This window comes from Dipodomys merriami, unplaced genomic scaffold (assembly GCF_024711535.1).
Source record: "Dipodomys merriami isolate MVZ:Mamm:240054 unplaced genomic scaffold, mDipMer1.0.p SCAF_5, whole genome shotgun sequence".
NCBI classification, from domain to species: Eukaryota; Metazoa; Chordata; class Mammalia; order Rodentia; family Heteromyidae; genus Dipodomys; species Dipodomys merriami.
Genome location: NW_027206068.1, coordinates 4,438,682 through 4,451,057, shown reverse-complemented (window position 1 = coordinate 4,451,057; position 12,376 = coordinate 4,438,682). Strand labels below are relative to the sequence as shown.

The 12,376-nt window shown below is 43.9% G+C and overlaps 1 protein-coding gene across 3 annotated transcripts in view; it reads right to left on the bottom strand.

The window, feature by feature from the left end:
* Grb10 (growth factor receptor bound protein 10) overlaps positions 1–12,376 on the bottom strand; it is a 161,496-nt gene that overhangs the window by 4,600 nt on the left and 144,520 nt on the right. For all 3 annotated transcript variants that reach the window (XM_069995982.1, XM_069995984.1, XM_069995983.1), the window contains 4 exons: positions 6,864–6,941; positions 5,846–5,962; positions 4,928–4,994; positions 4,599–4,686 (listed from right to left, as the gene is read on the bottom strand). In XM_069995982.1, coding sequence (XP_069852083.1) covers positions 4,599–4,686; positions 4,928–4,994; positions 5,846–5,962; positions 6,864–6,941 — 350 coding nt within the window. The remainder of the gene's footprint in view (positions 1–4,598; positions 4,687–4,927; positions 4,995–5,845; positions 5,963–6,863; positions 6,942–12,376) is intronic.

Sequence of the window (12,376 nt, the reverse complement as noted above, 5' to 3'; positions counted from 1 at the left end):
ATAAGATATAGGAATTTGCACAGATATCAGACATTAAGGAGCATATAAATTCTCCATAGAGGAGAATGCTGCTGACATAAACCACAGAGTACCGGATCAGAAGACAGCCATTTGGCAATCACCACAGCAACCATTGATTAAGATTTTCCATGGATACTAAAACCAGCAGACAATCATTTCTTTCTCTCTTTTTTTCTTAAAGAAAAAGAAGAGTATTACAGTATACAAATCAAGTTGACACTGTCTTTAATACGTGTTCAAATTTCTACTATGGGGAACGGGTCAAAATAGCACCCATGTGCTTTTCTACAGGATGAGCCAAAGATGCCTCCATACACATCCCTGTCCTCAATGCATGAGCCACTCAGCCTGAGAATACAGCCCAGCACAAGCCCAAACACACTCTGTAAGTACTGGGTTCTCTCAATGCAAGCACCTACATTATGATCATTCTGGGATAGGAGATTGCATCTTTCACTATAAAGAGTGGGTTAGCTCTGGTAAAATCTGGGTGTGAGTGTATGGAGGAGCTATGACCACACCACTGATGCTCACTTTCTGGTTTTTATAACACTACTGTGGTTATGTCAAAGAAGACCTGGTTTGTGGAAACTTTACATTGTAATTATTAGAAATAAAGCGGCACCATGGTATAATGTCTTTTCAAATGATTTGACAAATCACAGAGGAGAGATAACAGAGCAAATATGCTGTGATATCTTGGATGAAGTACATGTAGGAATTCTTCCTGGCATTGGTGCAACTCTTCTATAACTTCGAAGCAATTACAAAAACTGAGATACAGAACAGCACAAGCAGTATGGAATTATGGCTGGTAAGACAGATACCAGAACAGAAGAAACAAAGTCTCTTAAGCATATCTCAAAGAAATCAGAAACACAAATGCCACCATCAGCTACATCACCAGTTTCTAGACTGTCATGTTAATATGGAAAGCAGTTAACTCTCCATTCTAATCTTTGAAGGGCTCTACCATAAAGTTTTCCAACAACATAAACTCTGTTGCCTAGCATTTTGCTACTATTCCATTTAAATATACTTTGGGAAATGCCAACCATAACAGAATTGGATGGTTGGGCTTGGTTGGGCTAGAGGACAGTGTTAAGAACTATGGACAGAAAATACTGTCTCTTGACATTTATTATTTCCACTTTCTCTTTTAAAGTTGTTTTGTTTTGACTTTTGAACTTGATTTCCCTTCAGTGATCTCTCAGAGATTAGTAGGGATTAGAAATGGGTTACTGATTCACCTTGCTTTGCAGATGCATTTCCTTTCCAGCCATCAGAAGCCCAGTACTGCTGGGACAAAGCTGGTACTGGGCCTTGCATCTGCATATTTGTGCTTTCCTAGCCTCCCGTAGGCTCAAGTCTGAACTGGAAATGGCAGCCTCAATGACAACCAAGACTCCATGGGAGAACGGGACAAAAGTCCGCTGATTGGATAGCACTGAAGAATAAGCTGAAAGACAGACCTGGTTGGAGGAGAAAGGAGTGGGCACTGGGGCTGTTCACTTGGCTGAACTTGCTAACCTGCAGCATATAGGTTCCTGACCTGTAGGCAGGATGGGCCTTACCTCAGAATCACTAGGGAAGCCCTTTCTGGACACACTTGTTCCTCACACCCTCCTCCCCAAACCTCAGACAGGCTGGATCCTGGGGTGCTCCTGAGGTGGGGCCAAAGCACCTCTCTAAGCCTCCTGTGGGGCCTGTGCTTCTCTGGCAGTATGATGTCATCCGGCAAGGGGCCCACTCAGTCTCCTTAATGAATTCCAGACAGGAGCTAGCAGTGATGTCCCTGGAACATTTTAAGGCACACTTCTATTGGGGTTCAGACCTGCACAGGAGTGCAGGAAAGTAAACACTTCTGAGCTCAGAAATGTCTCAGAAAGAGAAATTTTAAATGTTAAAAATTTTCTTAGGCAGGCTAGCGACATTAGAAGAGAAATATCCTTTTCCATCATCAGGAAAGGCACTGTTCCAACGAAGAGCCAATCTAAAAGAGAGTGCTCCATGACACTGGTGACATCTCAAGAAGATAGTTCTGGAATAATTTTATAATTACATAGGAAACATAATAAAATGAGACCCAACTCAAGGCATCTGCAATCAAAACACCAAAACAAAAGCACAAACAAGGAAGAAAGGTTGGAACGAAGGGAAAGGAGAGATACAGGGAAGAAGGGATGCAGGAAGGAGAGGAAAACAGCGGGAAGAAATGAGAAAAAAAAGGAAGAATGAAAGGAGAGTGGAAGAAAGGAAGGAGGGACAGCAGAGGGGAGGGAAACAACACAAGTAACAGATGATGAACAAAGTCCTTTATGATTCAGAAATAGAAAGATACGAAAGTATTTGCAACTTGAAAAAAAAACTAGAAAGTTCAGAAGTACAGAAAGAAAAAGAAACTCCAATAGTCCTTATGCTCATGGGAAGAGCCTCAGCCTGCTTCATGAGAGACAAGGGCAAATTACCACCCAACTAGCCACCTGCATAGATAGCCCTGGGAAATGGCTTCTCACAGTTACTTCTGGAGAGATGGGTACATGGTCGGAACCCCACAGAGGCAACCGAGAATTATTTCATAGTATCCCATGAGCCTTCTGCTTTCCACTTGACATACCCACTTGTAAGGATACCAGTGAAATTATGAAACAATGAAGCACTGGTGTCCTAATCAGAGAGTAAGCTGTCTGGAAACAATGATGTCCCACCAACATACAAGAGGGTCTGGGAGTGGAAGAGACCCATGGAAGATGAACGTGAGCTGCTGGGGAGTTTCCTCCCTGATACCACCTTTGTTTAGAAAGAGAAACAGAAATACTAGGAGAATGAACACAATAATAAAAATGGTGACCTCCTGCTTTATAGTTTTGACTTTACACATGGACATGTCCGGATTTTCACTTTTCAAAATTATCAAAAATAGTATCAATCCACTCATAAATACTAAACATCAACAGGAACAAAGCTGACTACCTCACAGTTGGGTGGCAGAAACACAGGGAAGAATTACGTTCCATGACTTTAGCATGGAAGTTTAGTATAATATGCCAAGACCCTTCTAGGCTTCATTATAAAGAAATGAAATCCTAATTCGGGAGTCTGTTGAAAGAATCAGTGTGTGTGTGTGTGTGTGTGTGAGTGTGTGTGTGTAATTAAGTGATTTCCACTGATAACCAATAGACCAATATCTTTAGACTAAAAGATGGAAAAGTAAAATCAATTAAAACCTGTATGCTCAAATTTGAACTGGCTTTTATCAATGTGAACTCACATGATTTTTTGCTTGGTTTTTAAAAGCTCAGAGCTAGGGGTGGGTCATGCCTGACACATACAAAGCCCTGTCCACTGAAAAGACCTAACAATTGTGGCCTGTGGGGACAATATTTGGCTAGAAAAAGGGGCAAGGTTAAGAGGACTGTGTCATTTGGACCTAGTACATTTGTTTATACCTGAAATCACCATGAGAAGGTGATTCCAGTAGCCAATGTGGGGCAAAATGACCACAAAGAAGTTCAACTGAAAACAGAACACCACACAAAGATGTAAGATCAGATTGCTGGTTAATAACAAACACAGGACTAGGGCACAGCTCAAGTGGCGGAGGGCTTGCCTGGATAGGATCAAATGTAATGCAAAGAGACTATGCACTGGGAACCAGCCTCTCCAGCTGGTCCTGGGGGACCTCTGACAGTTACCTTCTGCAAACACGCACCTAATTACCCAGCCAAGTTAGCTGAATGCCACCAGTGTCCATAGCACACATGATGAAGCCAACTACTGTCCAGCCTGGCTGTGCTGGCCCAAGTGAGAAGGGTCACTCAACCAATTGCAACTGAGAGGCAATGCCTCTTTGTGGCTCTAAGCTACTACAGTGTGAGGTTGTTGATCTCATCAGAAAGCTGTTAAAGTGCATAAATAAAAGACATACAGGTAAAAGAACTTTGTTTAGCCAGGCGCTAGTGGCTCATGCCGATTATCCTAGCTACTTAGGAGGCTGAGATCTGAGGCTCATGGTTTGAAGCCAGGCTGAGCAAAAAAGTCTGTGAGACTCTTATCTTTAATTAAGTACCAAAAAAGCTGGCAGTAGAGCTGTGACTCAAGTGGTAGAGTGCTAGTCTTGAGCAAAAAAGCTCAGGGACAGTCTTCTGGCCCTGAGTTCAAGTACCAGGACCTACATCAAAAAAAAAAAAAAAAAAGACGGAGAATAAATAAAATAACTTTTTACTTGACTTGTGTGAAACTTCTAAGAGGAAGAACGTAATCCTATATTCAACCTGGGAAGATACGGGTTAGAATCTTTTGTCCCTTAATAACTGGGCAATCTACACACAATTCTGTATCTCCTCACTTAGATGTTCTTGTTAAAATGTGGATGCAACTGGGGACATGGCTCATGTGGAAGACCACTCTACCTAAAAACTATGAAGTGGTCCTGTGTCCAAATTCCAGCACAAACAAACAAACAAATGAACACCCACTGCCTGCCAATCTGGGCTACCTGAGAAACAGAGCAGAATGCACAGCTAGCACAGTGAAACTGCAACAGACAGAAGTTCTTGGCAACTGAGGCTCCTTACCCATCCACGAGGCCTTGCTGCTTGATGATCCTGTGAGACTCCTCCCTGGAGATGCGGCCATGAAACCAGTGCTGGGTCCTGTGAATCACTGTGGGAAGAGGAGAGGGAAGACATAGTACCTGTGCACGGTCCTTTCCCGTTCTGGTGACTCACAGTACCCTGTGACCTGAAGCTCAGGGAAAGAGGTGAGGAGAGAAGATAGCATACATAACACCATCACATAGTGCCCCACTAAACCTTTGGCCCTGTGGTGCACTCCTGTGTGGGAACCACTGGGGATGGTAGAGGGCTGGGGCTGTGGGACAGGAAAGGGCGGCCTGGCATGTTACCTGCATTAATGGAGGTAGGGTGCAGGGGGCTTTGGCTTCCCAGCATATTCATCCTCATGCTTCGCTTCTGTAGGAGAAATGCCCATGTTAGTATCAAGACGGCAGACCATCAGCCACCCTCGGGACAAGGTGGCCAGATAGGGTCTGATGACCCTTAATCCACTCAACACCCCCATCAGACCACCGAGAATGGAAAGCTTATGGGCCACAGTGCTTATAAACAAAATCAAAACCATCCTGGGTTTATTTCCAGATCACCCTGCTCCCAAGAACTGGCAGTTATGTTTTTTCCCCGAGAAGGCATAAAATGAGATTCCCGAAAAATAAAATCTTAGCAGAAAAGCTCTGCATTAAACTCAGGTCATTTCACAATGTAGGTGCCTGGCCTGGGTGCTTTCTTGTGTTCTTCACACTGAGGTCAGCCTTAGTTCTAGGAAGGCTTTCTAAGCTGGACTCCTGATTTATGCATGGCCTTTGTGACTCAGAGAAAACTTTCAAGATGGGTGACATTCTCTTCCCTCTTAGAGATTTAGGCGTTGGAGCCTTGGAAATAAAAGGAAATCTATACCTGGGGGTTAGGGCCCTAATGTGAACGCCCGCTGGCCTTATTCAAGGCTGACTCTTGTGTCTATCCTTCATGGTCAGCCACTGACGATTCATCACCAGGAACAGTTTTTCCCATGAACCAAAGAGGACAGAGGGTTCTATTCCCCTCTTGTCCCTTCCCCTGCAATCACCCAACAGGGAGGCAAGCTGAGACTGGAAGCATGGAGGGCCCACAAGGGCCAGTTGTATCCCATAGTTCCTCCTGCACCCCTCCATACCCACAGAGCCACTTTTCTGAGAGAAGATCAGTGTAGGGGGAACCAGCCATGAGGGAGCCAGCTTCTCTTGGAGGAAGGAGGGTTAGGGACTTACCCTCCAGGCATGGCCCTCTTCCAGGGCAGCACTCTGGGCTTCAGCTGGATTATCTATCACTCTTCCTGTTTGCCCAGAAAAATCCATTGCCACGAGAGAGTTCTCAGACACACTGCGCTGTAAAGAGAAGACCACAAGTTTTTAAGATGCAGGAAATCAGCCACGGCAGCACACAGAGGAATCCTGGCAGGAAATGATCCTGAAGACGCAGGGAAAGGGGCCCCCCTCCTTCCCTGCTTCAGGTTGAAAATTCATTGGTCAGCGAGGCACTACCCTTAAAATGGCTGTGGGTTTTGAAAAAAATAAAAAAAAAAAGCATTCCTCTCTTCTCATAGGCCTCAAAGGCTGCTGGTGAGGTCACCTGGAGCCAATAGGATTTGGGCTCTGTGGTCCTTCATGGGCTCCCTAACCTCTGCTAAAGCACATCCCACAAATGGAAACAGTATGGGTGAGCCTTGTCCTAACTTGCTGACTAAACCCCCAAATCAGACCCCCTATGTTATATTAGACTAGTATAGTTTATTTTATTCGTTCAGGTAGCAAACACCAGGCTTTTTCTGGGACACCTATTTCCTAGGCACAGGTACTGATTGATCTTTAAGAATAGGTTTTGATCTTTGGGGAGCACACACTGAGGTAGGATGATCACCTCTAAATTCCCACCAGGGAATATAGCTTCCCGTGAACAGGGCAACCACACCCATGGCTTGGAGAAACAAAAGCCAAAGGCCAGAAAGGCAGCTTCTGTAGAGCTGGAAGCCGCTGTCCACATTTTTGACCATGTAAAGACAGCCATCTGTCGAAATAATCCTGTGTGGAGACGCAGGAATGGGGCTATGCAGGCACAAACGGAATGTCCTGGGAAATGGACCGCCTGAGACTCGCTGGCTTCCCTGGAATGTGCACACTCTGTTTGAAGTCCCTCTTGGCCTCCCCGTGTGAAATGAGACGTCCACAACATATGGCGAGGCAGCAGCTGAAGAGGCACTTGACCGAGGAAGGCCACGGCTCTACTTACCACAGGCGTGGAGAAAGGAGACAGCAAGGCTTTCCTCTGCTGAGGGATGCGGTAATTCTGGTAGAGGAGCATTCCATACTGCAGGGGAAAGGCAGAGTCAATGCCAGAGCCCCTGTGAGGCCCCACCTCACAGCCACAGCCCTGACTGGAAAGAGCAGGGCTAAATGCAGAACTGTGAAAAATTCCCTGCTGATGGCCCCCAAGAACTGACCGCATTCAAGACAGTACACGACTGTCAGTTCTGCCTCACGCCCCCTTGTCACTTCAGGAGAGGGATGACTGGATAGGGAGGGGAAGAAGGGGACAGTGACAGATAGAATAATGTTAAGCACAAGAACAATTAACTTTATTGAGTGCTGCCAGGGGCCAAGTACTGTCCTAAGTGGATTGCATTATTTCATTTAACACACGCCATTTCATGAGCTATGTGCTGTAACTACCACCATTTCACAGATAATGGAACCGAAACAGAGAGATAAAGCTAGTAATCCAAGGTCACAGGAAAGTCAGGATTCAGATGTACACAGTCTGTTCCAAAGCCACGGTTCCCCCAACCACCGGGCTTACTGCTCAGTCAGCTCAACAGTTGTGCTTTATTTGTCTTGGCAAAAAGAATTAAAGGCTCTGCAAAGTAAGTCTCTCCCCCCCCCCCCCACTCTCTCTCTCTCTTCCTCTCTCTCAGAGTCCTGACCAACACTCCCAAATTCCTAACTCAAACCATCAACTTGGAATATTAAAAAACACACACACATACACACACACAGGAAAAAAGAGCTAAGTTTTCAAGTGGGGTACATTTTCCTCTTAACTTTCCTTCACAGAATGTGAAACTCCATTCTAGCTCTAGGTTGAACTTATTTCTAAAATATGAATATAGAGAACATGACAGAATTGTGACACAAGTGTCACTGAATGTGTGAGAGAGGAGGGAGACCAAGAAAAGTACTCCAAGATGATCAAAAGGATTCACAATTAACTATAAATAAATAAAATCTATCTATATACTCAAGGAGTAGGATAAATAAATCTGATCCTAGACATACCATGGAAACATTGCCAAAAACAGAGATAAAGAGAACATGACATTTTTCTCAGAAGCACTAGGACAGACTGGTGACATTTTTATAAATGATATGACCAACCCAGAAGGCAAGAGAATGGTCACATTACAGAAGAGAGTGACTGATGTAAGGTTTATTAATGATGTAAAACCGAAGTTGGGGAAATTTGCTTAGGCCTAGACTAAAAGCGCTGCTAGGCTGAGTACTAAATTCCATAAAGAAGAATGCAAGATCAGCACTAGTGGCGCCTGCCTGTAATCCTAACTACTCAAGAGGCTGATATCTGAGAATCACAGTTTGTATCCAGCCCAAACAGGAGAGTTTGTGAGACTCTTTCTTATCAGCAATTAACCACCAAAAAAAAGAGCTGTGGTTTAAGTGTTAGAGCAGTAGCCTTGAGCACAAAAGCTCAGGGATAGTCCTAGGCTCTGAGTTCAAGACACAGGACCAGCATGCCTCCCCCAAAAATGTCAAATTCAGGAAAATTTAACTGTAAATATATGGAGGATTAAAAATAAAAATTGAGCATATAAAACAATATATCTTTAGGAGTTTACATATATAACTAGTGCTTATAACAAGAACAGCTGAAAATAGGAATGGGGAAATGGAGCCTTCATAGCAGACTGAATATAAAAAAGAATTAAACTACATGAGAGTAATGAGTAAAAGATGCAAGTTGTGATGCCTAGGTTAACTATTATAAAACAATAAATGGACATATATAAGGAGTGAGTTGAGAGGACAAATAGAAATAAAAATACCTGATGAATTCAAACAAGATGAAATGGAATATAAGGGGAATATGGGAAAAATAGGAAAAAACAGCAAATACAGATTCCAAGACAGGACTAGGGGTATGGTCCTAATGCTTGCTAGGCAAGCATGAAGCCTGGAGTTCAATCCTTACTGCTGTTAAAAAAAAGAAGAAAAGGAAAAAATATTCAAACACAAAGCTCAAATACTAACAATCACACTAAAGTGATACAATGAAATGATACTAAATGTACTACTAAGTAAGATAAAGGCAATTATAGCTAAAAATTTGTGGTACTTGTAAGTGATACACCTTAAAAACAAGAACTTGGACAAACAGGAAAAGCTGGTAAGGAAAACCTAGTGAAACACTAATCAAAATGCAACTGAATGCTGGGTGACGATGGCTCTTACGCCTGATCCTAACTACTCAGGAAGCTGAGATCGGAGGGGCTTTGAAGACAGAGCAGTGAAGCCGAGAGACTCCACCTGCAATGAATCAGAAAAATAACAGAATGGAGGTATTGCTCCAAGTGGTAGAGTACCAGAGGTGAGCAAGTGAGCCCAGAGAGAGACTGTGGGTTCAAATCCCTGTACTGGCAACAAAGAAGACAAAACCAAACCAAAACTGAGGTGGCTATGCTTATCAGACAAATAAAATGCTAAGGCCAGAAACTATTGGAGAATATGAAGCACCTATCCCAAAGGCATTTCAAGATTCCCCTGAAAATCTAGTAATCGCAAGACCAAAGTATGACCTGCAAAGCAGCTGGGACACTGGCACTATATTTAAAAGTGGACCTGTGACTTCCCTGGGCTGTCAGGGAAGGGGAAAGCACTTAAGGATAAAGGTTCTGGGCTCCCATCCTACTTTGCCTCACCCCAGTGGGCACACCTTGGGCTTCAGTGTGATCAGGGGTGCAATGGGATATGGAGGACGTCTATATTACAAAGCTACTGGAAGAGGAGATAAGGCAACCTCATTTGCTAGTATTAATAACAAAGTCAGTGACAGTGAGTACCATCAGTGTGAGCTCATTCCTTTCCTGCCAACAATTATGGTACCAAGGAGAGAAACCTGCTCTTTTTCATGGTTAAGAATCTGGTAACCACATGCTGGGTGCCGGTGGCTCAGGCCTGTAATCCTAGCTACTCAGGAAGCTGAGGTCTGAGGATCATGGTTCAAAGCCAGCCTGGGGAAGAAAGTCTTCTCTAATAAACCACCAGAAAACCAGAAGTGGTGCTGTGGCTCAAGTAGTAGAATGCAAGGCTTGAGCTGATGAGCTGAGGGACAGTGCCCAGGCCCAGAGTTCAAGCCCCAGGACTAACAAAGAGAGAGGGGGGTGGGGTGGGCAGGGGAATCTGGTCACCAGGTTAAGAACCTGCTCTCTGGATTTACTGTGTATAAGTTTCATAGAGTGTACTCACTTTTCTTTCCTACTTCTTTTTGCCTTAAAAAAATTATACAGTGACACATGCTTGTAATCCTACTTACTTCGGAGGCAGTTTGAGGTCAGCTAGGGCAAAGTTAGTGAAGTTAGTGAGATCTTATCTCAGAAACAGATACTAGCCAGCACCAGTACTTCACCTCTGTAACCTGAGCTGCTTGGAAGACTGAGATCAGGAGGACTGTGGTTTGACGCTGGCCTGGCAGAAAAGTTCATGAGACCCTCCTTCTCAACTGATAGGTGAGTGTGGTGGAGTTAAGATGCTTTCTGCTTACCCATCTTTCTGTTATCCCAAGCTATGATGGTAAGCTAAGGATAAGAGGCTGAGGATGGGAAGATTACAGTTCAGGGACAGCCTAGGTAGTAAAGTCCTTGAACAGAAGAAGCTAGGTGTGGTGGTGTGTACTTGTTATCTCACCTATGATGAGAAATGACAAACAAGATTGTGGTCCAGGTGTATATGCAGGTATGCAGTGAGACTTTATTCTCAAAAATAATCACTGTAAGCCGGCACTAGTGGCTCATGCTTATAATTCTAGCTACTCAGGAAGCTACGTTATGAGGATCATGATTTAAAGCCAACCTGTGCAGATACTCAAGACTCTTATTTTTGGTTAACCAGCAAAAGCTGAAAGTAGAAGGATGGCGCAAGTGGCAAAGCACCAGCCATGAGTGAAAAAGCCTAATGAGAGTGCAATGCCCTGAGCTCAAGACCAAGTATTGGCACATATTTGCACTGACAAAAAAGGACTGGAGGTGTGGCTCAGCAGGAAGAGTGCCTGTCTAGTAAGCATGAGGCCCTAGGTTCCAACCCCTGTATTGCTGAAAACAAAACAAAAATACAAACAACAAAGTTAGCTGAGGAGTGGCAAAGAGCTTGCCTAGCATGTACCAGACTAGGTTCAATTCCCAAAACTGAAAAAAAAAAAAACCCCAAAAATTCTTTGCAGATAAAAAAATAAAACATATGTATAAATGGAATGATTTCTCTCTGGCCTCTGTCCCTGTCTGCTCAGCAGACCTAGTCTACCCTTGTAAGTTTCCTTTTTCCTGTACTTATACACATGGGTGTGTGCATCACAGCAAAGATGAATGTATCCTTCAGGGATTTATCCCCTTTCCATTGCCTGACAAAAATGTTCTGCACAACAGAACACAGACAGGACTTACACGACAGCTGCAGACTGCTCTCACGACTCAGTTCCCCATGGATCACAGACTGAACTAGGAGCAGTCTACCATCTCTAATATCTTGTACTATCACCAACATTTGCATTTCTATGATGAATTAGGAACATGTGGTCACATTGTTTTGTATGTGTTATCAGTGGAAAAACACAATGCAACCAGGTTCTTTTTTTTTGGAAGATCACTGTAGGAGGCTTCTCCATGGAGCAGATGACCTGTGGCTCCTCAAATGTTTGGAGCTAAGTCTTTTGCACATCATCTCCTCAGCTGACTTCCCCCAAGACAAAGTCCTCTGTGGTTCACTAAAGCCTGGGAGGGTTTGTAAAAGTCATCCTTGGGCCTCTGAATCCACACTTGGCCTAGCAGGTATCTCTTCCAGAGATGCCTGGATTTCAGTAAGCTCACCCTGGTCAACTAACTTGCATCAGGAGAGGATTTTATAGACATAAGTCATTTTGGTGTGTGGGACATATTGCATATATGCAAAGGAGCACAGTGTGATTATAGTAAAGAATAGGAAGACATCATTATGGCAATTACTGTAGCTGTCAGCATCAGGTTCTATGCAATAGATTCTTTTACAATGTATGGACAGGAAACCCTATGGACAGTGCTAGCTACAGTTCTCTTGGCCTTGGCTTTTTAGAAGCTAGGTCATTGAGTGTGTGCCCTCGAAGGGGACTGTGGGACACCTGGCTCTCTGGCTTCCAGTGGGGTGTGATTTCTTCCTGATTACATAGGCTCCTGCCGTTGCCATTTGCAAAGATGTGACACAGCCAGGAGAATCCACACTGGGGTTTAGTTGATGCCAGCACCATGCCTGCATACCTCCAAAACTGTGAGCTAAATAAACATCTCTTCCTGATAAAGTTGGCTTGCCTCAGGTATTTTAGTGTAGTAATAAAAAAAGAGTAATACAATTCTACTATCTTCTATAAGGTAGTGGTTTACACCAGAGGCAATTCCTCACTCCTTGGTGTCTAGGAGAAAAGTGGCAATGTTTAAAAGCATTCTGTTTCATGATTGGGGGGGGTAGGAAGGGAGGAAAGGTGTGCTCAGA